Source organism: Nomascus leucogenys, chromosome 4, assembly GCF_006542625.1.
Source record: "Nomascus leucogenys isolate Asia chromosome 4, Asia_NLE_v1, whole genome shotgun sequence".
NCBI classification, from domain to species: domain Eukaryota; kingdom Metazoa; phylum Chordata; class Mammalia; order Primates; family Hylobatidae; genus Nomascus; species Nomascus leucogenys.
The window spans coordinates 86,355,059-86,381,852 of NC_044384.1; the positions used below are offsets into that span (position 1 = coordinate 86,355,059).

The window sequence follows — 26,794 nt, forward strand, 5'->3', positions numbered from 1 at the left end:
GCAAGAAGGAGCTAACCACAAAAACAGTGCTGGCTGGTCTCAGAAGCAGGAGATGGCCGAGAAGATGGTCCTGGAGGTTGCAAGTGGAGAGGAGATTGGAGGGCAGTTGGAGGCTGGAAGAGAGGGAGTCCCTGGGTTTGTTCCATCCAAATACTATTGAAGCAAGAGACAGATGTGTGGGACTGCCAAATGCACTGCCAGAACATCCATGAACAGCCCATGGTTCAAGAAGTAATTTCAACTTTAAAGGCTTATTATTTAAGAAATACATTTTATAAGACTATAGCTGCCATAGATAGTGAGTAGAGTCAATTGAAAACCTTCTGGAAAGGAGTCACCATTCTAGATGCCATTAAGAGCATTCGTCATTCATAGGAGGAGGTCGAAACATCAACATTAACAGGAGTTTGGAAGAAGTTGATTCCAACCCTTATGGATGACTTTGAGGGGTTCAAGACTTCAGTGGAAGAGTTAACTGTAAATGTGGCCCGGCCAGTAAGTGGTATTTTTTTTAAGAATTTCATTTTCCAACTGTTTCTTGCCAGTATTTGAAATACAGTTGATGTTTATATATTTTTCAAGCTTGCTAAACTAGCCTGGGAAACATAGCAAGGCCCCATATCTACAAAACATTTCTAAAAGTTAGTTAGGCGTGGTGCTGCATGCCTATAGTCCTAGCTACTCAGGAGGCTGAAGCAGAAGGATTGATTGAAACCAGGAGTTGGAGAGTGCAGTGAGCTATAATTTTGCCACTGCACTCCAGCCTGGGAGACAGAGCAAGACCCTATCTCAAAAAATAAAAATCTTGGCCGGGCACCGTGGCTCATGCCTGTAATCTCAGCACTTTGGGAGGCTGAGGTGGGCAGATCATCTGAGGTCAGGAGTTCGAGACCAGCCTCGCCAACATGGCGAAACCCCATCTCTATTAAAAAATACAAAAATTAGCTGGGTGTGGTGGTGTGTGCCTTTCTTCCCAGCTACTCTAAAGGCTAAGGCAGCAGAATCAGTTGGACCTGGGAGGTGGAGGTTGCAGTGAGCCGAGATCATGCCACTGCACTCCAGCCTGTATTGTTAGATTTGATTTGCCATAATTTTATTAAGAATTTTTGCATCTGTGTTCACAAAGGATATGTGTAATTTTCTTTTCTTGTAATGTCTTTGTCTTTTTTTGGTACAAGTAATACTGGCCTCATAGAATGACTTTGGACATATTCTCTGTTCTTCAATTGCCTAGAAGAGTTTGTAGAAGATATTATTTCTTCCTTAAATATTTGGTACAATTTCTTCCTTAAATATTTGGTGCAAATCATCAAGGAAGCCATCTGGGCCTGATTTTTTCCTTCCTGGGAAATATTTTAACTACAAATTCAATTTCTTTAATAATTATACAGTCTCTCTCTCTCTCTTTTTGAGACATGGTCTGTGTCACCCAGGCTGGAGTATGGTGGGGCAATCTCAGCTCATTGCAGCTTTGACCTCCCTGGCTCAAGCAATCCTCCTGCCTCAGATTCAGGACTATAGGCATGCACCACCACACCTGGTTTGTATTTTTTATAGAGACAGGGTCTCACTGTGTTGCCCAGGCTGGTCCGGAACTCCTGGGCTCAAGCGATCCTCTTGCCTCAGCCTCCTAAAGTGCTGGGATTATAGGCGTGTACCACTGCACCTGGCCTCTTTTTTTCCTGAGTAAGCATAGGTAATTTGTGTCAAGGAATTTGTCCATTTTATCTAAGTTATTGGGTTATTGACATAAAATTGTTCATAATTTTCCTTATTATCTTTCTAATGTTTGTAGAATCTCTAGCAATATCCCCTTTCTTACTCCCTGGTGTTGGTTATTTATATCTTCTCTTTTATTTTCCTTGATCAGTCTGGCTAGAATCAGGTTCTTCCTGTTGTTTTCTATTTCATTCATTTACACTGTGATCTTTTATTCTTTCTTTTGCTTGTTTGGGGTCTTACTTTTCTGTTTCTAGTTTTATAAAGTGAAAGCTGCTATCATTGATTAGAGACAATTCTTTTCTACGCTAAAGTCATAATGACATTTTATGTAATTTCTTTTTTCTTTTTTTTGAGACAGAGTCTCGCTCTGTTGCTCAGGCTGGAGTGCAATGGAGCAATCTCAGCTCACTGCAACCTCTGCCTCCCAGGTTCAAGCGATTCTCCTGCCTCAGCCTCCCGAATAGCTGGGATTACAGGCCCCCACCACCAAGCCCAGCTAATTTTTGTATTTTTAGTAGAGACACTATGTTGGCCAGGCTGGTCTCAAACTCCTGACCTCAGGTGATCCACCCACCTTGGCCTCCCAAAGTGCTGGGATTATAGGTGTGAGCCACCATGCCTGGCCTATATAATTTCTTTAATAGTGCTAAAGTTTTAAATTTATATTTATTATTACATCTAGTGAATCTGGAGTTTATTTTTGTTTTGCTTTGCTAACCAGCTGACTTTAATGGAGTTTATTTTTATTTTATTTATGATGTAAGGAATCTAATTTAAATCCTTTTCAAAACAGATTGCTACTTGTCCCAACTCAGTTTATTATTGAATAGTACTTTACCCAGTAATTTATATTATTATTCTGTCATATACTAAGATTCTATATATGCTTGGGTCTGTTTCTGGGTAATCTAGTCTTTATCTCTGTGCCTGGGCCAGTATTGTAGAGTTTTATTTCCTAAAGCTTTAGAATAAATCTTGCTATATGATAGGGCAAATCTCTCCTCCTTGTTTTTCTTTTTCGGAATCGTCTTTGGTGTTTTTTTGTTTTGTTTTGTTTTTTTGACAAAGTCTTGCTGTGTCACCCAGGCTGGAGTGCAGTGGCACAATCTCGGCTCACTGCAAGTTCCGCCCCCCGGGTTCACGCCATTCTCCTGCCTCAGCCTCCCGAGTAACTGGGACTACAGGCGCCTGCCACCACGCCTGGCTAATTTTTTTGTTTTTTTTTTGTATTTTTAGTAGAGACAGGGTTTCACTGTGTTAGCCAGGATGGTCTCAATCTCCTGACCTCGTGATCCGCCTGCCTTGGCCTCCCGAAGTGCTGGGATTACAGGCGTGAGTCACCGCGCCTGACCTTGTCTTTGGTTTTTAAAACCTTTACTCTTGGCTATGAGTTTTATAATTAGTTAAGTTCCAGGCTGGGCATGGTGGCTCACGCCTGTAATCCCAGCACTTTGGAAGGCCAAGGCCGGCAGATCACCGGAGGTGGGAGTTAGTGACCAGCCTGGCCAACATGGTGAAACCCTGTCTTTACTCAAAATGCAAAAATTAGCTGGGCATGGGGGCGGGCATTTGTAGTCCCAGCTACTCTGGAAGCTGAGGTGAGAGACTCACTTGAACCCAGGAGGCAGAGGTTGCAGTGAGCTGAGATCGCGCCACTGCACTCCCGCCTGGGTGACAGAGTGAGACTCCATCTCAAAAAATAAAAATAAAAAACAAAACTCCACAAAAAAATCTTGTTGTGATTGTGATTGCTATTAAACGGAATTATAGATTAATTTGGTGGCAATGAACATTTTTAGCATTGTTTTTGTGAGATGATACAGCTTGTCATATATTTAGATTTTTCTTTTAAAAATGTTATTTAATTTTAGTTGTCACACTTAAGAGATAGGCATTATAAGGGAGAATAAGGGGCTTGACCAAGAGCAAATGGCTATAAGCCAAAGTCTGCCTGACTTTAGAGACCATTTTGCCAGATGTTATTATTTGTTCAAAATATTGTCTACTCTTCTTCTGGGAGAATTATATTTTTTGCCCTATGAGTATAAGGCTGGGTCATGTAACTTCCCAGGGCCAATGAAATGTGAGTGGAAGTGACATGTGTCGCCTTCCAGGAGAAGCTTTAAGAGTCTATGTATTTTGCTGGTAGCTTCTTTTCCTTTGCCATGAGGCTAGGATGTCTCAGATGAGGGGGTACTCCTTTAGCCCGGGTCTTGCTTGGATGTGGCTCTTGTTGGCTTTGAGTTCACTTGTGGTTCTGCAACCTCTTAACCGGCTTCTGGAGTTCTCACAAAAGATATTTGATATTGCTGTTGAGTTGGTTTTTCTGTGGGGGAAACGAGGGCCTGGGGCTTCCTATCCCGCCATCTTGCTGATGTCATTCCTATTTAGATCTTTTATGTTAACACTTTAAAATTCTTTTCATAATGGTCTTAGATATCTTTTGCTATATTTATTTCTATAGTCTTATAGTTTTTGTTGCTATTATGAATGGTATTCATTTTTTTCAATCCTACTGAATTAATCCCTTATTAATTTGGATAATTTATCTGTGGATTCTTTTGGATCCTCTGTATGGGCATTCAAAGCATCTCTAAATTATGACAACTCCATCTTTTCCTTTTCAATCCTTGTATGGCTTACTTCTTTTTTTTTTGAGACAGAGTCTCACTCTGTCACCTAGGCTGGAGTGCAGTGGCGTGATCTCGGCTCACTGCAACCTCTGCCTCCCGGGTTCAAGTGATTCTCCTACCTCAGCCTCCTGAGTAGCTGAGACTACAGGCATGCACCACCATGCCTGGGTAACTTGTGTATTTTTAGTAGAGATGGGATTCTACCATGTTGGCCAGCCTGGTCTCAAACTCCTGACCTCAAGTGATCTGCCTGCCTCGGCCTCCCAAAGTGCTGGAACTACAGGCATGAGCCATCACGCCTGGCATATGGCTTACTTCTTTTCCTTGTCATATTGTATTGGATAGAATAGCACTAGTATTAAATAGAATAGCAGGGGTAATATTAGGCATCTGTCTTGCTTTCCTTAAACAAGGAAATTAAACAAGGAAGGGTTATTTAAAAGTCTACCATTGGCCGGGAGCAGTGGCTCATGCCTGTAATCCCAGCACTTTGGGAGGTCAAGATTGGAGGATCATTTGAGGTCAAGAGTTCAAGACCAGTCTGGTCAACATAGCAAGTCCCCATCTCTTAAAAGAAAAAAAAAAAGTCTATTATTAAGTATATTTGCAATAGTTTTTATACCTGCTCCTATTAAGTTTAGGAAATTCTTTTCTATTCCTAATTTGCCAGCGTGTGTGTTATGAATGAGTGCTGTATTTCCTAAAATGCTTTTTCTAGGCCAGGTGCAGTAGCTTATGCTAGTAATCCCAGCACTTTGGGAGGCCAAGACGGAAGGATCACTTGACGCTGGTAGTAGAAGACAAGCCTAGGCAGCATGGCAAGACCCAGTCTCTACAAAAAAATACAAAAATTAGCTGGGCATGGTGGTGTGCACCTGTAGTGTCCCAGCTTCTTGGGAGCCTGGGACAGAAGGATAGTTTGGCCCCAAGAGGTGGAGGCTACACTGAGCCAGAATCATGCCCGTCATGTTTTTTTAATATTGTTGTAATCACAATATATATATATAATGTTATCCTATGTCTTTTTTTACTTAACATAAGCATTTTTCATGTTATGACAGTCTTCTAGTCATTATTTTAATGGCTAAATTATCCATCAAGATGTATAATAAATTAGCCATTTTTCTATTAATAGACATTTAGGTTTGTTCTTTTTTTTTCCCCCATTATTATGAATAGTAGGATAGTTTAGTATCTAGGAGATTATACTGTGTGTTCTTGAACAAGTTTTTGATCTTTTGAAAGCACCTACCTCATAAAATTGTTTTGAGGATTAAGTGAAGTAATACGTATAATGCATGTAGCACAGTGGTTATTCTGAATACACAGTTCTCAATAAGTCTAATTAATATCACTGGAATGAATATCAATGCATATAGCTTTTTACTATATTGAAAATTTTAGTATTAATTTTATGAGATAGAATTAACTTGATCAAAGTCTGTGTACGTTTTTATGGCTCTGAAATTGCTTTGTAAAAAGTGTCAGCCAGGCGTGGTGGCTCATACCTGTAATCCCAGCACCTTGGGAGGCTGACATGGGCGGATCACTTAAGGTCAGGAGTTCAAGACCAGCCTGCTAACATGGTGAAACCCCGTCTCTACTAAAAATCCAAAAAAATAGCCTGTAGTCCCAGCTTCTTGGGAGGCTGAGGCAAGGGAATCACTTGAATCTGGGAGGTGGAGGTTGCAGTGAGCCGAGATCGCACCACTGCACTCTAACCTGGGCATCAAAGAGAGACTCCATCCCCCTAAAAAAAGTTGTGTAATGTAATGCTAACATTTGTAGCAAAGTTACCAACTTCACCGTACTTTGCTAGCATTGGGAATTTCAATTACTTAAAATATTTAAGCTAATTTACAAGTTAATGAGATGGTTAAAAGTTTTAATTATATTTATCTGAACCTTTTAATAAGTGTTTACCACCTCTATTTTCTGTTTTCTGAACTTTGTGTCTTTTTCTTTTCTTTCTTTCTTTTTTTTTTTTTTTTTTTTTTTTTTTTTTTTAAGAGACAGTCTCAAACTCCTGGGCTCAAGTGACTCTCCCGCCTCAGCCTCCCAAATTGCTGGGATTACAGACTTGAGCCACTGCACCCAGCCTTCTCCATGTCTTTAGGGACAAACTTCTAGGATGAATTAAGTCATTAGCTTGACACTATGATGTACAAACCACTGAATTTCAATTTCATTGTTATAATGCCATTGTTTCAAGATGCTCAGTTGGCTATGGAAAGATAGGTCATCTATCCCAGCTACTCGGGGATCTTTTGAGCCCAAGAGGTCAAGGCTACAGTGAGCTGTGATCACAGCACTGCACTCTAGCCTGGGCAACAAAGTGAGACTGTCTCCAAAAATAAAATATAAAGTTTATATGGAAAGAAAAAGACCCAGAATAGCCAACTCCATATTGAAGAATAAAGTCAGGGGACTGGCACTACCCGACTTCAAGACTTATAAAGCTACAGTAGTTAGCCCAAGGTAATTTATAGATTCAATGCCATCCCCATCAAGCTACCAATGACTTTCTTCACAGAATTGGAAAAAACTACTTTAAAGTTCATATGGAACCAAAAAAGAGCCCTCATTGCCAAGTCAATCCTAAGCCAAAAGAACAAAGCTGGAAGCATCATGCTACCTGACTTCAAACTATACTACAAGGCTATAGTAACCAAAACAGCATGGTACTGATACCAAAACAGACATATAGACAAATGGAACAGAACAGAGCCCTTAGGAATAATGCCGCCTATCTACAACCATCTGATCTTTGACAAACCTGACAAAAGCAAGCAATAGGGAAAGGATTCCCTATTTAATAAATGGTTCTGGGAAAACTGGCTAGCCATATGTAGAAGGCTGAAATTGGATCCCTTCCTTACACCTTATACAAAAATTAACTCAAGATGGATTAAAGACTTACATGTTAGACCTAAAACCATAAAAACCCTAGAAGAAAACCTAGGCAATACCATTCAGGACATAGGCATGGGCAAGGACTTCATGTCTAAAACACCAAAAGCAATGGCAACAAAATCCAAAATTGACAAATGGGATCTAATTAAAACTAAAGAGCTTCTGCACGGCAAAAGAACCATCAGCATGAACAGGCAACCTACAGAATGGAGACAATTTTTGCAACCTACTCATCTGACAAAGGGCTAATATCCAGAATCTAAAATGAACTCCAACAAATTTACGAGAAAAAACCAAACAACCCCATCAAAAAGTGGGCGAAGGATATGAACAGACACTTCTCAAAAGAAGACATTTATGCAGCCAAAAAACACATGAAAAAATGCTCATCATCACTGGCCATCAGAGAAATGCAAATCAAAACCACAATGAGATACCATCTCACACCAGTTAGAATGGTGATCATTAAAAAGTCAGGAAACAACAGGTGCTGGAGAGAATGTGGAGAGATAGGAACACTTTTACACTGTTGGTGGGACTGTAAACTAGTTCAACCATTGTGGAGGTCAGTGTGGTGATTCCTCAGGGATCTAGAACTAGAAATACCATTTGACCTAGCCATCCCATTACTGGGTAAATACCCAAAGGAGTATAAATCATGCTGCTATAAAGACACATGCACATGTATGTTTATTGCAACACTATTCACAATAGCAAAGACTTGGAACCAACCCAAATGTCCAACAATGATAGACTGGATTAAGAAAATGTGGCACATATACACCATGTGGAATACTATGCAGCCATAAAAAAGAGATGAGTTCATGTCCTTTGTAGGGACATGGATGAAGCTGGAAACCATCATTCTCAGCAAACTATCACAGGGACAAAAACCAAACAGCACATGTTCTCACTCACAGGTGGGAATTGAACAATGAGAACACATGGACACAGGAAGGGGAACATCACACACCAGGGCCTGTTGTGGGGTGGGGGGAGGGGGAGGGATAGCATTAGGAGGTATACCTAATGTTAAATGATGAATTACTGGGTGCAGCACACCAACGTGGCACATGTATACATATGTAACAAACCTGCACGTTGTGCACATGTACCCTAAAACTTAAAGTATAATAATAAAAAAAAGAAACTGTGGTATTGGCAAAAGAATAGGTAAATAGTTTTCTTTTTGCTCAATTTTGAGTATTTTAAAATACTCAAATACTTATAATTCCCTGCCTTATGAGATTATTTTTGCTCTGAAAAGCTAGCTGTCAAGAGAAATTCAAGGAAAAAAATAGTCTTTTATATTCACTTATTTATGATTTCTGGTGCCCTTCATTTCTTCCTGTATAGCTGGGTTTCCATCTTCAGCCTGAAGAAAATCCTTTAGCAAATCTTCTAGCAGCAGATTATTTCATCTTCTATCTTAAAATGCCTTTACCTTAACCTCATTTTTAAAGGATATTGCACTGGAATATCTGGCTTGATAGTTTTATCCTTTTCAACATTTTGAAAGATGTTGTCAATTGTCTTCTGCGCTTTATTGTTTTTATTTATTTATTTTATTTTATTTTTTTGGAGACGGTCTCACTGTCTCACCCAGGCCAGAGTGCAGTGGCGTGATCTCGGCTCACTGCAACCTCTGCCTCCCGGGTTCAAGTGATTCTTGTGCCTCAGCCTCCTGAGTAGCACTGGGATTACAGACATATGCCACCACACCTGGCTAATTTTTTGATTTTTAGTAGAGACAGGGTTTTGCCATGTTGACCAGGCTGGTCTTGAACTCCTGGCCTCAAGCGATCCACCTACTTTGGCCTCCCAAAGTGCTGGGATTATAGGCATGGGCCGCTGTGCCTGGACCTGGCCTTTATTGTTTATGGTAAGAAGTCAGCTGTGATTCATATTATACCTCCTCTGTATATAGTGTGTGCTTTTCCTCTGGCTTCTTTCAATATTTTATCTTTATCTTTGGTTTTTATCATTTTTGACTATTATATACCTAGATGTGATTTTCTTTGCATTTATCCTCCTTGGGGTTTGCTGAGCTTTTCACATCTTAATATTTTTCATGAAATTTTAGGGAATTTTGTCCATGGTTTCTTGATGTTTTTCTTGTCCTATTCTCATTTTATTCCCCTATCCTCCTTCTGGAACTCCCATTACACATATTTTAGACTGGTTGATATTTTCCTACAGGTTTCTAAGACTTTATTCATTTTTCTTCAGTCTTTTTTTTTCTTTACTCTCCAGATTGAATAGTTTTTGTTATTTGTCTTCAGTGATTTTACTGACTCTTCTGTCACCTCTAATCTGCTATTAAACCTATCCAGTGAATTCTTTATTTCAATTATTTAACTTTTCAGTTATAGAATTTCTTTTTGGTTCTTTTTGTATAGTGTTATCTGCTGACATTTCCTATCAGTTCACTCATTAAGGCCACCTTTTAAGCCTTTGAACATATTTATAATAGATTCTTTAAAGTCTTTCCTAAACGTAATATCTGTACCATATCAGGTTCTGTTTCTTTTCTTTTTTCAGAGACAGGGTCTCACTCTGTCACCAGGCTGAAAAGTGCAGTGGCACAGTCATAGCTCCTGCAGCCTCCAGCCCCTGGGCTCAAGTGATCCTCCCACGTCAGCCTCTTGAGTAGCTAGGACCACAGGCATGTACCACCACACCCAGCTAATTTTTAAATTTTTTTGTAGAGACAAGTCTTTCCATGTTGCCTAGGCTAGTCTCAAACTCCTGGCCTCAAGCGATCTCCCTGCCTTGGCCCCTCAAAGTGCTGGGATTATAGGCATGAGCCTGGCCCTCAGGTTCTGTTTCTATTAGTTGCTTTTTTTCCCCTTGACTGTGGATTATCATTTCCTGTTTCTTTGCATATTTAGTAAATTTTTGTTTTATACTGGGCAATATGATCATATTCTATATCGTATTATCTATCTCTGGAGAGTATTAATTTTTGCTTTAGTAGGCTATGCACCTTGACCTTGTGCAGGCTTGTTTTTATGCATTTTAAAGGGTAGGTCTGTAGAAAGCCAATGCATTTTTCAAACTCTTCTAATTTGATACCATTTAGCCTCCAAACTCTATCTCCTCTGTGGATTTTGTCAAGGAATGGCTTTAGACTTTTTTGGGGTGGGTCTAGAGCAGACCTTCATTGACAGTATGGTTTTTATTACTAAAGCATTATCTGTGGGGCATCTCAGCTAGACACCAGCAGTTTTAACAAGGTCTCCCCATTTCTAGCTAGGCCTGAAGGCCAACATTTTCCAGCACTGGAAAATCTTGCTAGTATCTTGTTACATTCTCAACTCCATAGCACCTGCTCTTTGGGAAATCATATGTAGTCTCACTCTCTGCATGGATAGTCCAGACCTTGGCCAAGGACTCATGGGGAGCTCCTACACAGACTTTAGTACCTACTCTTTGTATCTTCCTCTTCTCCAGTGCCCTGCCCCGCAGATTCCAGGTACTTTCACAACTCCAAAATCTATTCTCTGCCTCCTCAGCTTAGTGGGACCACTGTCCTCTGCTTGGGTTCCATGTCCCTGTCTGTAGATGGGAAAATTTCCCCAGGCAGACACCCAGGGAAATAACAGGACTAACCTGGTGAGTTTCCCTTCTCTCAAGGGATTGTATCCTTGTGCTATCTATTGTCCAATGCCTGAAAACAACTGTCTCATATATTTTTTCCAGTTTTATAGTAGTTTTTGGTTTGAGGGCTCATTTGCTTATTTCATTAATGCTGGGAGGAGAAGCCCCAGTACATGGTTTTGCTGTGTGTTCGTAATGTCATCTGATTGAAAATTTTCTATCTACTTCATCTTTAACAGTTGAAGACCTATGTGAAGAGGTAACTTGATAATGATCTCTCATTCTTTTTCCTTATCCCTACATGATCTCAGCAAAAATGTAAACTCATGTTTAAATGGACATGGTGGTTTGTTTAGTGGTTATTTGAGTGAGGACTTGTAGATGGTAAACATTTTAAGTCTCTCATTTTGTAATGGTAGTTTGGCTGTCTTAAAAGTTCAGATTTGGCTGAGTGAGGTGGCTTATGCCTGTAATCCCAGCACTCTGGGAGGCTGAGGCAGGAAGATCTCTCGAGACCAGCCTGGGCAACATAGTGAGACCCTGTATCTACAAAAAATTACAAAAATTTCCCTAAGCAGTTTAATATAAAGAAAAAAAATTAGCTGGGCATTGTGTACACCTGTAGTTCTAGTGAGTTGGGAGGCTGAGGTAGGAGGATCCTTTGATCCCAGGAGTTGGAGGCTGCAGTGAGCTATGATCACACCACTGCACGTAGCCTGGGCCACAGAACATGATTCTGTCTCAGATAGATAGACAGACAGACAGATAGATGATAGATAGATAGATATAGATAGATAGATAGATAGACAGATAGATTAAGCAAGTAAAAGAGTCCAGATTCAAAGTTACTTCAGATCTTTGAAGATAGTACTGGATCATCTTCTGGCATTTAGCATTGCTAACTCATGGGGTTTTTTTGCTAATTTAATTTTTTTGGTAGCTTGTAGGGTTTTCTGCTTATCCTTGTTATTTTGGGTTTCATTGTGATGTGTTAACTATGTGGCTTTTAAAATTTTTTCTTTTGCCTTGTTTTTTTCGAAATTTATCCTGCTTGATGTTTGGTAAAACTGTTCAAATAGCACTTATATCTGTCTTTGTTTTATATTTCTTAGTCATTATTTCTTCTGGATCTATTTTTAATGTCCCTTGCCTTTTCTTCTTTTAATTGATATAAAATTCATATACCATAAACACAGCCATTTTAAAGTATACAATTTAGTGGTTTTTAGTATATTTTCAGGGTTGTATAACTAATATTTTTTTGGCAGGGTCTCACTCTGTCACCCAGGCAGGAGTGCAGTGGCGTGATCATTGTTCACTGCAGCCTCGATCTCCTGGGCTGAGGTAATCCTCCCACTTCAGCCCTCTGAATAGTTGGGACTAGAGCTGTGCACCACCACACCTGGTTAATTTTTTTGTTTTTGCTTTTTTGTTTGTTTTTTGTTTTGTTTTTGTTTCTGAGACGGAGTCTTGCTCTCTTGCCCGGGCTGGAGTGCAGTGGTGCGATCTCGGCTCACTGCAAGCTCTGCCTCCCGGGTTCATGTCATTCTCCTGCCTCAGCCTCCCAAGTAGCTGGGACTACAGGTGCCCACCACCAAGCCTGGCTAATTTTTTTTGTATTTTTAGTAGAGACAGAGTTTCACCATGTTAGCCAGAATGGTCTCGATCTCCTGACCTCGTGATTCGCCCGCCTTGGCCTCCCAAAGTGCTGGGATTACAGGCGTGAACCACTGCACCCTGCCATTTTTAAATATTTTTTATAGAGATGGGGTTTTGCCACATTGGCCAGTGTAGTCTCAAACTTCTGGGCTCAAGCGATCCTCCCGCCTTGGCCTCCCAAAGTGCTGGGACTATAGGCGTGAGCCACTGCTTCCTGCCTGTATAACTATTATCACTATCCAATTCCAGTACATTTTCATCCAGAAAAAGAAACTGTGTACTCATTAGCAGTCACTCTGCTTACTTTCATTCTCTATGCCTTGGCAAACACTAATCTACTTTCTGTCTCTGTCGATTTGCTTATTTTGGACATCTCATATAAATGGAATCATACAATATGTAGCATTTTGTGTGTGAGTTCTTTAAGCATTATATTTTGAAGGCTTATCCATGTTGTTTCATGTAACAGTACTTCATTTCTTTTTATGGCTGAATACTCCCGATTTGGTTAAGCCATTCATCATTTGATGGACATTTGGGTTGTTTCGACTTTTAGCTATTATGAGTAACCCTGCTATGAGCATTCATATACTAACTTTTCTTTTACATTTGCTCTTTTACTGTGTCCAATCTAACCATCCATAGAGTTTTAATTTCAAACACTGTATCTTTAATTTCTAAGATTTTGGTTTTTTTTGAGAATCTCGCGGTATCATCCAGGCTGGAGTGCAATGGCGTGATCTCAGCTCACTGCAACCTCCACCTCCCAGGTTCTAGCAGTCCTCCTGCCTCAGCCTCCCAAGTAGCTGGGATTACAGGCGCCTGCCACCACGCCCAGCTGATTTTTTGAATGTTTTTAGTGGAGATGGGGTTTCACCATGTTGTCCAGGCTGGTCTTGAACTCCTGACCTCAGGTGATCCACCCGCCTTAGCCTCCCAAAGTGCTGGGATTACAGGCATGAGCCACCATGCCTGGCCAATTTCTAAGGTTTCTAAAACCCCATTGCTTTGTTTAATTTACGACAGTGTTTCCTTGTTTCATGGCTTCTTTTTCTTTTTAAAGGTATAAAATATAGATACTTATTTTAAAATCTCTCCCAGATTGTTCTATTAACTTTATTTCCTTAGGTATAAGTGCATTGGTTGATGTGTATTGTAGTTTTCATGGTATTAATATTCTTTGCATGGTAATTTCTAATTAAGAGCTAATTGTTCATGATCTGTTTAATCTGAACACATTTTGTGTTGACAACTGTCCTGTAGGAGGCTCTCTGAGTTGCTGAGCCTTAGCCTTGTATGATGTATACCTAGAATTAATCTTTGTATGGGTGGTAAGATGCAAAGCTCTTGCATCTTAATAGATTATGTAGTTCTGAGTCCTTTCACCACTTACATGAAATGGCTCTATGGCCCTCATCTCATATCAGTGAGGCTGCTGCCAGAATCCCCTTGGCTGTAACCAACATTCAGGTAAACAGGCAGTGCACCTCTAGTCCTTGTTCATGTGTCGGTCCCTTGCTTAGACCTCCTGTGTGTGGCTCTTGCTCTTAAACCTATGAGTGTTACAGTATTAGCTCTATGTTTGTTCCTAGTCTAGGCCCAAATATTATGCATCTTTTTAGTTCTTGTCTACTATTGTGGAATCTCTCTTTTGTTCCCTTTTTGTTGTTCTTTTCAAAGGAGGAGGAAGAAGAACACCTTTCCATTTCTGGTCTATAAAGATTTCTCTTTTCTGGCCAGGTATGGTGGCTTACACCTGTAATCCCAGCACTTTGGGAGGCCAAGGCGGGCAGATCACTTGAGGCCAAGAGTTCGAGACCAGCCTGGCCAACATGGCAAAACCTGTCTCTACTAAAAATACAAACATTAGCCAGGCATGGTGGCGCAACCCTGTGATCCTAGTTACTCAGGAGGCTGAGGCAGGAGACTCTGTTGAACCTGGAAGGCAGAGGTTGCAGTGAGCCAAGATCATGCTACTGCACTCCAGCCTGGGTGACAGAGCAAAACTCTGTCTTAAAAAAAAAAAAGATTTCTGTTTTCTTTTTTTCTCACCATGACTATGTATTCATTAAGATTTAAAAATGTTTGTATTAATTTATATGTTTGGACAGGAAGATGAGATTTCAGCATATGCTCTATTCATCTTGAAGTCAAAGGCTTTTACTTAGTTATTGTTTCACCATTTTACATTTAACTGTAGTCAACCTATCTGTATTTTTGTGTTTGTGTGTGTGGAGTGAGACTACTGAAATTGATTTCCCCCCAAATATCTACACAATTTATTTTAAATTAGTAAGATTTCTGAAGAATTCAAAGTTATTTACAAACCTTTTCTCATATATCCACATTTACCCCATTTCTGTACTGTCTTACTAATCAAACTGAACTAGGACTCAGGTACAATTTTTTTCTTATTTCACAGAATGGTAATTGAATCACAGAAAAGGGGGGTTGCCTTAGGTCAGAAAGTTGATCAGTGGTGAAACTGAAGATTGACGCAAGACATCCTGGTTTAGTGCTAAGTTCATTAAACTTCAGTGTAGCATACCCTTGCTGTCCTATTATCAAGGGCTTTGTAACAATTAGGTTTGAAAAACAAACTAATGGCAAGAAAAATATTACCCATTAAGATTGATAGCTACAATTTTTGTTTTGTTTTGTTTTGAGACGGAGTTTTGCTCTTGTCGCTCAGGCTGGAGTGCAATGGCATGATCTTGGCTCACTGCAACTTCCACCTCCCAGGTTCAAGTGAGTCTCCTGCCTCAGCCTCCTGAGTAGCTGGGACTACAGGAGCATGCCACCACACCCAGCTAATTTTTGTATTATTAGTAGAGACAGGGTTTCACCATGTTGGTCAGGCTGGTCTCGAACTCCCGACCTCAGGTGATCCACCCACCTTGGACTCCCAAAGTGCTAGAATTACAGGCATGAGCCACCGCGCCCAGCTGATAGCTAGGATTTGATCTTGGGAATGTCCACACTTTTTTGAGATGGTTAAAACATTACGAGATATGTAGCATGAATGCCTTAGGAGAAACTTGTGCTGTTATTTTAGGGCATATTTTTATCATCATTAGGTTTTTAAAGTTTAATTCTTGTATAATATCAACATTGTCAACCTCAATAACAAAGCAGGCCAGGCGCGGTGGCTCATGTCTGTAATCCCAGCACTTTGGGAGGCCGAGGCGGGCGGATCACCTAAGATCGGGAGTTTGAGACCAGCCTGGCCAACATGATGAAACCCCATCTCTATTAAAAATACAAAAAAAAAAAAGAAAAAGAAAAAAACTAGCGGGGCATGGTGGTGCATGCCTCTAATCCCAGCTACTTGGGTGGCTGAGGCATAAGCATCGCTTGAACCCAGGAGGTGGATGTTGCAGTGCGCCGAGATAGCGCCACTGCACTCCTGCCAGGGTGACAGAGTAAGACTCCGATTAAAAAAAAAAAACAAAAAACACTACATGCCTGAGAGTCATTCTTGAATTTTTCAACCTTCAGCTCTAAATTAGTTCATGTACTAGACTTGTATTTATTACATAATGAGTTGATTTATTAAAAAATACAAGAATATCACAACTATCAGTTCTGAAGCTATCTGGCATTAAACATGACCTTGTGGAAATTAACATAAAATAAAAATTGATTTAGCAAATGTAAAAAATTGAAAAGGTGAGGTTAAATGTCCTAATCCCATAAAGTAATTCTAAATGTTCAAGCAATTTGCTGATGCATAGCCATTTCCAGTCATATTTTAAATCTTGTAGATAATCTTTTCATCAGGGAAAAGCCTTCTTGGCTCACCAGTTTAATAAACAAATCCAGAAATCCTGGTTCTTATCCAAACTGCCTGTTTGACTTTGTTGCCATTTCTTCTCACACAGAAATACAGTCCATACTGCCCGGAATCTCTGCAAAGCTGACTTGGACTTCAGAGGAAGGCAGCTATTCTCAGGACATGACAGGGGTAACACCCTTCCAGATGATTTTTGAGGCAGGTTTTGTTGTGGTCTTATAAATTACTAATGATTTTATTCTTATTTTTCTGCAAATCTAATAACAAGAAAGAAAAGCCTAGGTCCATCAGAGTTCCAAACTGAAATGAAATAAGGCAATGGTTCCCAAACTTGCCTGTGCAGACATTAGATCACCTAGGAGCTCCCAAAATACTGTCATCTGTGTCCCACTCTGAGTGATTGTGATTTAATTGGTCTGGGTGTTGTACTTATTAGTCTTCTTGGGCAGCCGTAACAAAATACCACAGACTAGATGGCTTAAGCAATAGAGATTTATTTTCTCACGGTTCTGGAGGCTAGACGTCCAAGATCAAGGTGCTGTCAGGGCTGGCTTCCGGTGAGCCCTCTCTTCCTGGCTTGTAGACTACTGCCTTGTTACTGTGTCCTTACATGGCCTTTTTTCTGCATGTGGATGAAAAGAAAGAGATCTCTAATGTCTCTTTATTTTTATTGAAAAATTTTTTGGTAGAGATATGGTCTTGCTATGTCGCACAGACTGGAGTGCAGTGGCTATTCACAGGTGCGTCATAGCACACTACAGACTTGAACTCCTGAGCTTAAGTGATCTTCCTGCCTCAGCCTGCCAAGTAGCTGGTAGCTGGGACTACAGGTGGGAATTACTGGCACCTGGCTCTGGTGTATCTTTTTATAAGGACGCCAGTCCTATTAAGATCTGGGATCAGGGCCCTACCCTTATGACCTCATTTAATCTTAATAACCTCCTGAGGGCCCTACCTCCAAACACAGTCACTTTGGGGCTTAGGACGTCAGCATATGGATTTTGAGGGACACATTCAGTCCGTAATAGGTATGGCATAGGCTTTGGAACATTTTTTTAGATCCCAGGTGATTCCTAATATGCAGATGAATTTGAGAACCACTGAAACAAGCCCTTATTTGAATTTGGATCTCCTAATAAAGAAAATTAAAAGTGACTCCCAGTGCAGATCCTACTTGGATACATTTTTATTAGTTTGGTTTAGAGATCTCTTTATCAACTTATTTGTAGTCCAGATTTATGAGAGTGATAATTCATTCTCCATTCCCTTTAACAGTTCTCTCATCTCCTATTTTCCTTCCTTAGAGTTGGTGGAGACATAACGAATTAGAGTGCTTTAAACATTCTCCCAGGAAGCCCTTGGGCAGCCTTTCTCCATGTTTGGATAATTATATGCTCATTCTGAAAGGAATGGGTATGGTATCAGGACAACAGATATCCCTGGCTGTGCCTTATCTTCTTTAGGAGAATGGAGAGTAAACAATCTGGAGCAATTAATGGTTAGTCAGCTCTGAAACTGTTCATGTCAAGTAGTAATAAAAAGGTGATTCCAGTGAACCAAGAAGGGCAATTCTAGGAAATGAGGTTCTGTGTTTCAGTCAGCCTGAACAAGCAGTAAGTTGTATACATAACATTTATATATATTATTTAAGCATCCTGACAAGTCTATGAAGTGGGTAGGATGAGGATTATCACCCCATTTTACATACCAGAAAGTTGAGATTCAAAGAACTTGACTGACTCTCCCAGTGTCATACAACAGTTAAGTGGCAGAATTAGAACTTGAACCAAAGTCTGACTCTTATAGATCAGGGCTATTTCAATGTTTATTTATTCATCCAGACGTGTGTTTGTTCAAGTCAGTGTCAGTGAGCTAGATACTATCTGTAGGTACAGTGTCTTAAGATATGTTACTTGATCCTGGCCGGGCACCATGGCTCACACCTGTAATCCCAGCACTTAGGGAGGCTAAGGTGGGTGGATCACGAGGTCAGGAGATTGAGACCATCCTGGCTAACACGGTGAAACCCTGTCTCTACTAAAAATACAAAAAATTAGCCAGGTGTGGTGACAGGCGCCTGTAGTCCCAGCTACTCGGGAGGCTGAGGCAGGAGAATGGTGTGAACCTGGGAGGTGGAGCTTGAAGTGAGCCGAGATGGCGCCATTGCACTCCAGCCTGGGCGACAGAGTGAGACTCTGCCTCAAAAAAAAAAAAAAGATATGTTACTTGATCCCAAGGAACTTGGAATATAAATAGAAAGATCAAGAAGTAAACACGTAATTACAATACGGCGTGATTCCCAGAATGGATGATAGAAGTGAGTCCTGAATGCTATGTTAGCATGGAGGAAGGGCACCTAATCCATGGGAAGAGGTCAAAGTCTGGAGGTCTTGACAAGACTGAAAAACGGATTTGCTGGGTGTAGGAGAGTCTGACACTTGAAAGAATAGGAAGTTGTTATCAGAATGATAAAGTTTCTCTTATTTTTTTCTTTATTGCAAAAGTAGTGTTTCCCTCAGAAAAATCAAAGTATGATCAAAACAAACATTTGGAATACATATAATTTGGCCTTTCAAGGCAGCCATTGTAAATACCTTGGTGTACATCTTTTTACAATGGAGAGGGACATTTCAATTTAAGATTTTCAGAATGGAACAGTTCCAAGCCGTGGCCATGGAAATAGGTGGCTGGGAATGAGTGGAGGTCAAGGTCATTATTGTTGAAGAGGTCAGGGAACTGTGAGACTAAGTTATTGCCTAGGCTAGTTATCTGCTTGGATGTGGATGTCAGTCAAGATGATGACAGCATTTGGCATACAGAGGAAAACTGTGAGCTTAGTGACCAGGAATCAGCTGGTGATGGAGATGAGAAGTAAAATAATAGTATAGTCAAGTGGCATTAGCCTCAAGGGAACAAGGATTTCCTTGTGCATTTCTTCCATTATATCTGATTGTTTTTGGTACTGTGCAGCTACGTAGACAATATTTGAATGAAGGGAATGAGAAGAGATAAAAGGGAGTTTGTAAAAGATTTCATCATGCATGCCTCAACTGAGGAGAAAGGTTAAGTAGCAAGGTTCACAGCAAAGACTAATAGAGACATCCATGGAAAAGCTATAATAAATGATCCATTAATTTGGGCTTGGGAGGAAAGTTAATTTCAAGGAAGACTGAGGAAAGTTTCATTTAGGAGAGATAATTGGGTTTTGTGTTTATGCCCACAGCGAGTCTTACATTTTGGGGTTCATTAGGCTGGGTAACATGTCCCTCCAAAAGCAATCTGATTTTATAAGATCTTCTTGACAGCTTTATCCAGTTTAATATTTATTTTTGTAATAATACTAAGTGATCAAGTGAATGGAGTTATACATATATACATACAAACACATATATGCACAAACATATCTATATATTTATACATCTGTACTTCTGTGTGTATATATCTAAGGTGAGGGGGTGAGAGACAGACTTTCTTCTAGAAAGTGATATAAGGGCTCATGACTGCATAAGTTCATATTTGAAAACATACTTCTATATTCTGTCATATAATTAGACACATTTCAAGGTGAAGGCTAAAACCGTATGATTCAATAGTGGTTTCTGCTGTGCAGGGCTGGCAGCATCTATTTTTTTCATAACAGTAAATAAGTAAGTTCACTGCTTCTGTAGGTATGTCAGGCTGGGGTACTGGGTCTCTAACACCCAACACCCAACTGTAAAAGGCTTTGCCATCTCTCTCTTCCTCTTTCTAATAATTTTTTTTTTTTTTTTTGAGACGGAGTCTTGCTCTGTGGCCCAGGGTGGAGTGCAGTGGCACAATCTCAGCTCACTGCAAGCTCCGCCTTCCAGGTTCATGCCATTCTCCTGCCTCAGCCTCCCGGGTAGCTGGAACTACAGGTGCCCGCCACCACGCCTGGCTAATTTTTTGTATTTTTAGTGGATACGGGCCGTGTTAGCCAGGATGGTCTCAATCTCCTGACCTCATGATCCGCCTGCCTTGGCTTCCTAAAGTGCTGGGATTACAGGCGTAAGCCACCGCACGTGGCCTCCTCTCTCTAATAATTCTATGAGTAGATCTTAAAAGGGGCCTTTAACCCCTTTTAAGGGGTTAGTTGTGTTGTATTATCCTCTCTGACCTGACATTAGTCACTTTATCCTAACTCTGGGATGGGTGTCAGTCCTTCTGCTCTATTCCTTTAGCACCTCATTTATCTAAATTTCACATTGTCATATAAATCAGTCTGTCTCATCTACTGAACTGTGAACTCTTCTAATTCTGAGATTGTTTTATTTATTTTTATAAGCCCAGGTACATAATAAGCCACATTAATATTTTATGAGTGAGTAAATGCATATATTGAAGTAGGCATACATAAGCATTGCTTGTCAGGCTCCATAAAAAATAATGATGGATTATATATTACCCCATTCAGATAGCTACCTGTATACACAGAAAATGAACATTTTTGGAGAGGCAGCATTGCATAGTAGAATGTGGACTTTGGAGTTAGTCAGCTCTAGGTTTGAACTTAACTAGCTGTGTGTGACCTTGGACAAATTAATTAGCTTATTGAGTCTCATTATCCTCTTCTATAAAATGGAGTTATTTCTTACTTGCATAGAAACTGCTTGGCATGTAGCAAGTAATCAGTAAATATCATCATTATTCATTGTAGCCTCTCTCCAGTAGTTGCTCAAGGAACTTTCACTTCGGTTGTCTTACTGTTAGATATAATTAGCCCTCTCCATGATATGCCCTATAATCACCAAGGCTACAAAGCTTTGAAACTGTTCCAAGAAGTTGTTTTGGAAGTGGTAAGTACAGAAAACGCTTTAAAGACTATTGCTTTTTGGTTTAAATATTTTATACTAAAATTTTAAAAATGAAGGATGTGACTATGATATGTATACCGACTGCAGTTATTATTTAATTACCACTGTTTACATGCATGAATAATCCTAGACGTATTTACAGAATTTTCTAATAATCCCCCATCCATTTTGGTAATGATGTTTTGTTTTATTTTTTTCTGAGATGGAGTCTCACTCTGTCACCCAGGCTGGAGTGCAGCAGCACGATCTCAGCTCACTGCAACCTCCATCCCAGGTTCAAGCGATTCTCGTGTCTTAGCCTCCCAAGTAGCTGGGATTACAGGTGCACGCCATCATGCTCAGCTAATTTTTTTGTATTTTTTTAGTAGAGATGGGGTTTTACCATGTTGGCCAGGCTGATCTTGAACTCCTGACCTCAAGTGATCTGCCTGCCTCAGCATCCCAAAGTGCTGGGATTACAGGCATGAGCCACTGTGCCCAGCCCATTTTTGTAATAATTTTTTCAAATAATTTTTTCTTTTTTTGTTTTTTTTTTTTTTTTTAGACAGAGCCTTGCTCTGTCACCTAGCCTGGAGTGCAGTGGTATGATCTCGGCTTACTGCAACCTCCACCTTCCAGGTTCAAGCAGTTCTCTGCCTCAGCCTCCCAAGTAGCTGGGATCACAGGTGCCTGCCACCATTCCAGGCTAATTTTTGTATTTTTAGTAGAGATGGGGTTTCACCATCTTGGCCAGCCCTGGTCTTGAACTCCTGACTTCAGGTGATCCACCCGCCTTGGCCTCCCAAAGTGCTGGGATTACAGGTGTGAGCCACCACAGATGGCCCAATTTTTTCTATTTTTAATCCCAACCTATTGCCACAGTTTTTGACTTCTTTTTCAGTGTACTTATAAAAAACATTAAAAGGCCAGGTGCAGTGTGGCTTATGTCTGTAATTCTAGCGCTTTGGGAGGCCAAGGTGGGAGGACTGCTTGAGGCCAAGAGTTTGAGACCAGCCTGGGCAACATAATGAGACCCTGTCTCTACAGAAAATTAAAAAATAAAAATTAGCCAGGTGTGGTGCTACACACCTGTAGTCCCAGCTACTTGGGAAGCTGAGGTGGGAGGGTCGTTGGAGCCCAGGAGTTCGAGGTTACAGTTAGCTATGATCATGCCACTGCATTCCAGCCTGAGTGACAAAGTGAGACCCTGTTTCTAAAAAAAAAAAACAAAAAAACAAAAAAACATAGTAATAAATAAAATAAAAATATTGTAATAGTTTATCCTTCTATATTTGTGTGTTTCTTCTTTTTGTGTTATCAAATTTTGACATTTGGGACCTTTTTTTTTTTTTTTAAACATATACCTAGTACATGGCACTGTATTCTCTGAGCCAACAATAAAAACCTACTGATTTCTGATTGTATTTCTTCTTTCATTTTTTTGGACTTCTGCATTTTCTAGGAGACTATTTCTAACTTTGGTTTTAGGAACACTATAATAGTGAGTCAGTATAGGTAAGTGGTTAATGCTAAAGATTTAGAGCCAAATCGACCTGGCTAACCTTGGACAAGCTGTTTAACCTTTTTGAGACTCTTTTGTAAAATATTTATTTTTATTTTCCTTCATTTTTAAAAATCCAGATCCTGCACAATCTTTTATTTATAAAATTTGGGTACCTAATAGAGTTTTTGTGAGGTTAAATGAGATAATATAAATAAGATACCTTAGCACCATTCCTGCAGTAAAGTCTTCACCTAGTGGTAAATCTTATATTTGTAGGGAAGTATTTGTAGTATATTGGCAAGAACATGGGCAATTAGTATTAGAAAGACTTAAGGTCACTCACAAAACAAAAAAGAAAGACTTACAGTCAAGTTCTGGCTGTACCACTGAACAGCTAAGTGACCTTAGGCATGTTGCTTGACTTCTCTGAGCCTTTTTTAAAAAATCTACAAAGAAGGGGTCAGGCGCGGTGGCTCACGTCTGTAATCCCAGCATTTTGGGAGGCCGAGGTGGGCAGATCACCTGAGGTCAGGAGTTCAAGACCAGCCTGGCCAACATGGCGAAACCCCGTCTCTACAGAAAATACAAAAAATCAGCCAGGCATGGTGGCGCGTACCTGTAGTCCCAGCTATTCAGGAGGCTGAGGCAGGAGAATCGCTTGAACGTGGGAGGCAGAGGTTGCAGTGAGCTGAGATCACACCACTGTACTCCAGCCTGGGCAACAAGAGCAAAACTCCATCTCAAAAAAAAAAAAAATCTACAAAGAAAAGATTGTAATACCTACCTTACAGGATTATTGTGAGGTAGTATATATATAGCAACTGCACAATACTTGTCACATAGTAGCTATTCAATGAGTGATATCTATTATTGTTACCATGTGTAATATATACTTTCTTTCCTTTTTTTTTTTTTTTTTTTTTTTTTTTTTGAGACAGAGTTTAGCTCTGTCACCCAGGCTAGAGTGCAGGGGCACCATCTTGGTTCACTGCAACCTCCACCTCCCAGGTTCAAGCAATTCTCCCGCCTTAGCTTCCTGAGTAGCTGGGATTGCAGGCGCATGCCACCACACCTGGCTAATTTCTGTATTTTTAGTAGAGATGGGGTTTCACCATGTTGGCCAGGTTGGTCTTGAACTCCTGACCTCACATGATTGGCCCACCTCGGCCTCGCAAAGTGCCGGGATTACAGGCATGAGCCAACACACCTGGCCTATAATTTAAAATATATGCATCCTTAAAACAGTTCTGTGAGGTCAAAGGGGTAGGTTTTATCCCTGTTTTGCAGATTAGGAAATGAGGTCCAGAGCAGTGATTTTTTTTTTTTTCATGAGTATTTAAGTAATTTTTTTTTACAGAACCAGTACTAGAACACAGGTCTTCTGACTTTTGAGCTTTTTGCTCTTCAGCTTTTCCTTATAAATAAATGTTTGGATTAATGGATTGATGTCAAAAATAGGTTCCTTTTAGTGTTTGCTCCTTCGACTCTGCTCAGATTCTTTTTTAAAAATTTCTGTCTAAAAAAGCATAACTCAGATTCTTAATACAGATTGTTCCAAAGCACATTAGGATGGTGGAGTTATTCTTATCAACTTCAGTCTGAATTACTTTTAAATTTGTCCCCAAAGGTGGTTTTGACATTATGAGTTTTACTCTGATCTTTGTTCTTGTGTCTTCTGAAGTTCCATGTAATAGATACTCTAACCCAAGAAGTGATGGCTATTTAGATTTTCTTTTGCATACAATTCTCATTCCCAGAGATGTCTCCCTTTGGTTGTCCAAAAAGCTTTCTGAGGTGTAGTTACTTTTAGAAGAGGAAATACCATAATTAAATTCATTTGTGCTCTTGAGATTGTGTATGTGTGGTAGGTGTTTTTGTTGTGTTATTACAGGTTGATGAAAAGCCCAGAACCTTGATGACAAATTGTCTGGTTATAAAGCATTTTTTACGTAAAATCATCATGGTGCACCCTAAGGTAAGCTGTTCCTTTGTACAATAATGATTCTCTTATTTAAGTCATTGTTTTCCAGAGACATTTACTGTGTAGGACATGGACAGATATGATTGGTTCTTTTTCTTTCAATGAAGATGATTAAAACATTTAATTTTTGAGGTCATGGTGGCTCATACCTGTAATCCCAACACTTTGGGAGGCTGAGGCGGGAGGATCGCTTGAGTCCAGGAGTTTAAGACCAGCCAAGGCAACATGGTGAGACTCTGTCTCTACAAAAAAATTTTTAAAAATTAGCCAGGTGTGGTAGTGAGCTCCTGTAATCCCAGTTCCTCAGGAGGGTGAGGTGAGAGGATTGCTTGGGCCCAGGAGGTTGAGGCTGCAGTGAGCCATGATTGTGCCACTGCCCTCCAGCCTAGGTGACAGAGCGAGACCCTGTCTCGGAAAAAAAAAAAAAAAAAAAAAAAAAAAAGACAACTTTCAATATTGAATTGATTTGGTTTCTATGTCCTTAAGACAGTTTTTTTTTTTTTTTTTTTTTAGAGAGACAAGGTCTCACTATATTGCCCAGGCTAGTCTCTAACTCCCGGGCTTAAACAATCCTCCCGCTTTGGCCTCCCAATGTGCTGGGATTACAGGTGTGAGGCACTGCACACCTGGCCCAAAGCAATCTTTTTTTTTTTTTTTTTTTTTTTTTTTTTTTTTTGAGACGAATCTCACTCTGTTGCCTAGGCTGGAGTGCAGTAGCATGATCTCGGCTCCCTGCAACCTCTGCCTCCCAGATTCAAGCCATTCTCCTGCCTCTGCCTTCCTAGCAGCTGGGATTACAGGTGTGCACCACCATGCCCGGCTAATTTTTGTATTTTTAGTAGAGACAGGGTTTCACTTGCCAGGCTGGTCTCAAACTCCTGACCTCAGGTGATCCACACACCTCAGCCTCCCAAAGTGCTGGGATTACAGGCCTGAGTCATCACAACCGGCCAAGGCAATCTTAATGTTGATTATGTGTTATAGCTGAGAAACCTCTGGATAGAGCTTTGTTTTGGGTTATTTTCACTTTTTTTATTGCTTTATTGTATCACTTTAGATACCCCTTCCCTCCTCTGTGCTTTGTTTTTTGTTAAACCTAGATAATAAACCTTGCTGTTTATCTCCTTTTCTAAAGTGACTATAAGAACAAATAAGGATTTTTTTTTTTTTTTTTTCTGAGACAGGGTTTTGCTCTGTCACCCACACTGGAGAGCAGTGGCTTGATCTCAGATCACTGCAGCCTCCATCTCCCAGGTTCAAGTGATTCTCCTGCCTCAGCTCCCTGAGTAGCTGGGATTACAGGTGTGCACCACTACACCTGGCTAATTTTTGTATTTTTAGTAGAGATGGGGTTTTGCCATGTTGGCCAAGCTGATCTTGAACGCCTAGCCTCAAGTGATCCACCTGTCTCGGACTCCCAAAATGCTGGGATTACAGGCGTGAGCCATCATGCCTGGCCAAGAAATTTTGATAGAATATTTTGAATATTAGAGAGCTAAATTTTTTATTATCTGTAGTTAGATATGTTTATAAAGATAAACACAGTTAAGCATATCTATGACATCCCCCTTCTGCCATCTTCCTACTTTTTGCTTATTGTTTCAGTCACTATTCTAAGTGCTCTTTGTGCACTCGCTCACTTAACTCTTACAACACCCCTTGTGAAGTAAGTTTTATCATCATCATTAGCATTTTGTAGCTGAGAAAACTATGGTACAGAGAGTAAATAACTTGGAGAGTCAGGATTTGAACTTAGACAGTCTGGTTCTAGAGTCACTTCTTACTTTATGTTACACAGAAAAATACAGGTGAAGAGAGAGAATAATTAGAACAAAGATACACTGGAGAGGATATAAAAATCAGTTGGGGAACAGGAAGAAAAAGCAAAGAAAAAAGCATGGAATGTTCCACATATGAAAATAATAGAAATAAAAATGGATAGTTCCTTTAAAAAGAAGGTGAGGGGGCTGGGTGTGGTGGTTCACACCTTTAATCCCAGCACTTTAGAAGGCCGACTTGGACAGATTGCTTGAGCTCAGGAGTTCCAGATCAGCCTGGGCAAGATGGTGAAACTCTGTCTCTACTAAAAATACAAAAATTAGTCGAGTGTGGTTCCATGCGCCTGTGGTCCCAGCTACTTGAGGGGCTGAGGCAGGAGAATCGCTTGAACCCAGGAGG

General features: G+C 40.2%; 1 protein-coding gene across 8 annotated transcripts in view; it reads left to right on the forward strand.

The window, feature by feature from the left end:
- The window catches only part of C4H11orf80 (chromosome 4 C11orf80 homolog), a 104,662-nt gene that overhangs the window by 27,519 nt on the left and 50,349 nt on the right, over positions 1-26,794 (forward strand). For all 8 annotated transcript variants that reach the window (XM_030811289.1, XM_030811284.1, XM_030811285.1 and 5 more), the window contains 2 exons: positions 16,409-16,518; positions 24,527-24,610. In XM_030811289.1, coding sequence (XP_030667149.1) covers positions 16,409-16,518; positions 24,527-24,610 — 194 coding nt within the window. The remainder of the gene's footprint in view (positions 1-16,408; positions 16,519-24,526; positions 24,611-26,794) is intronic.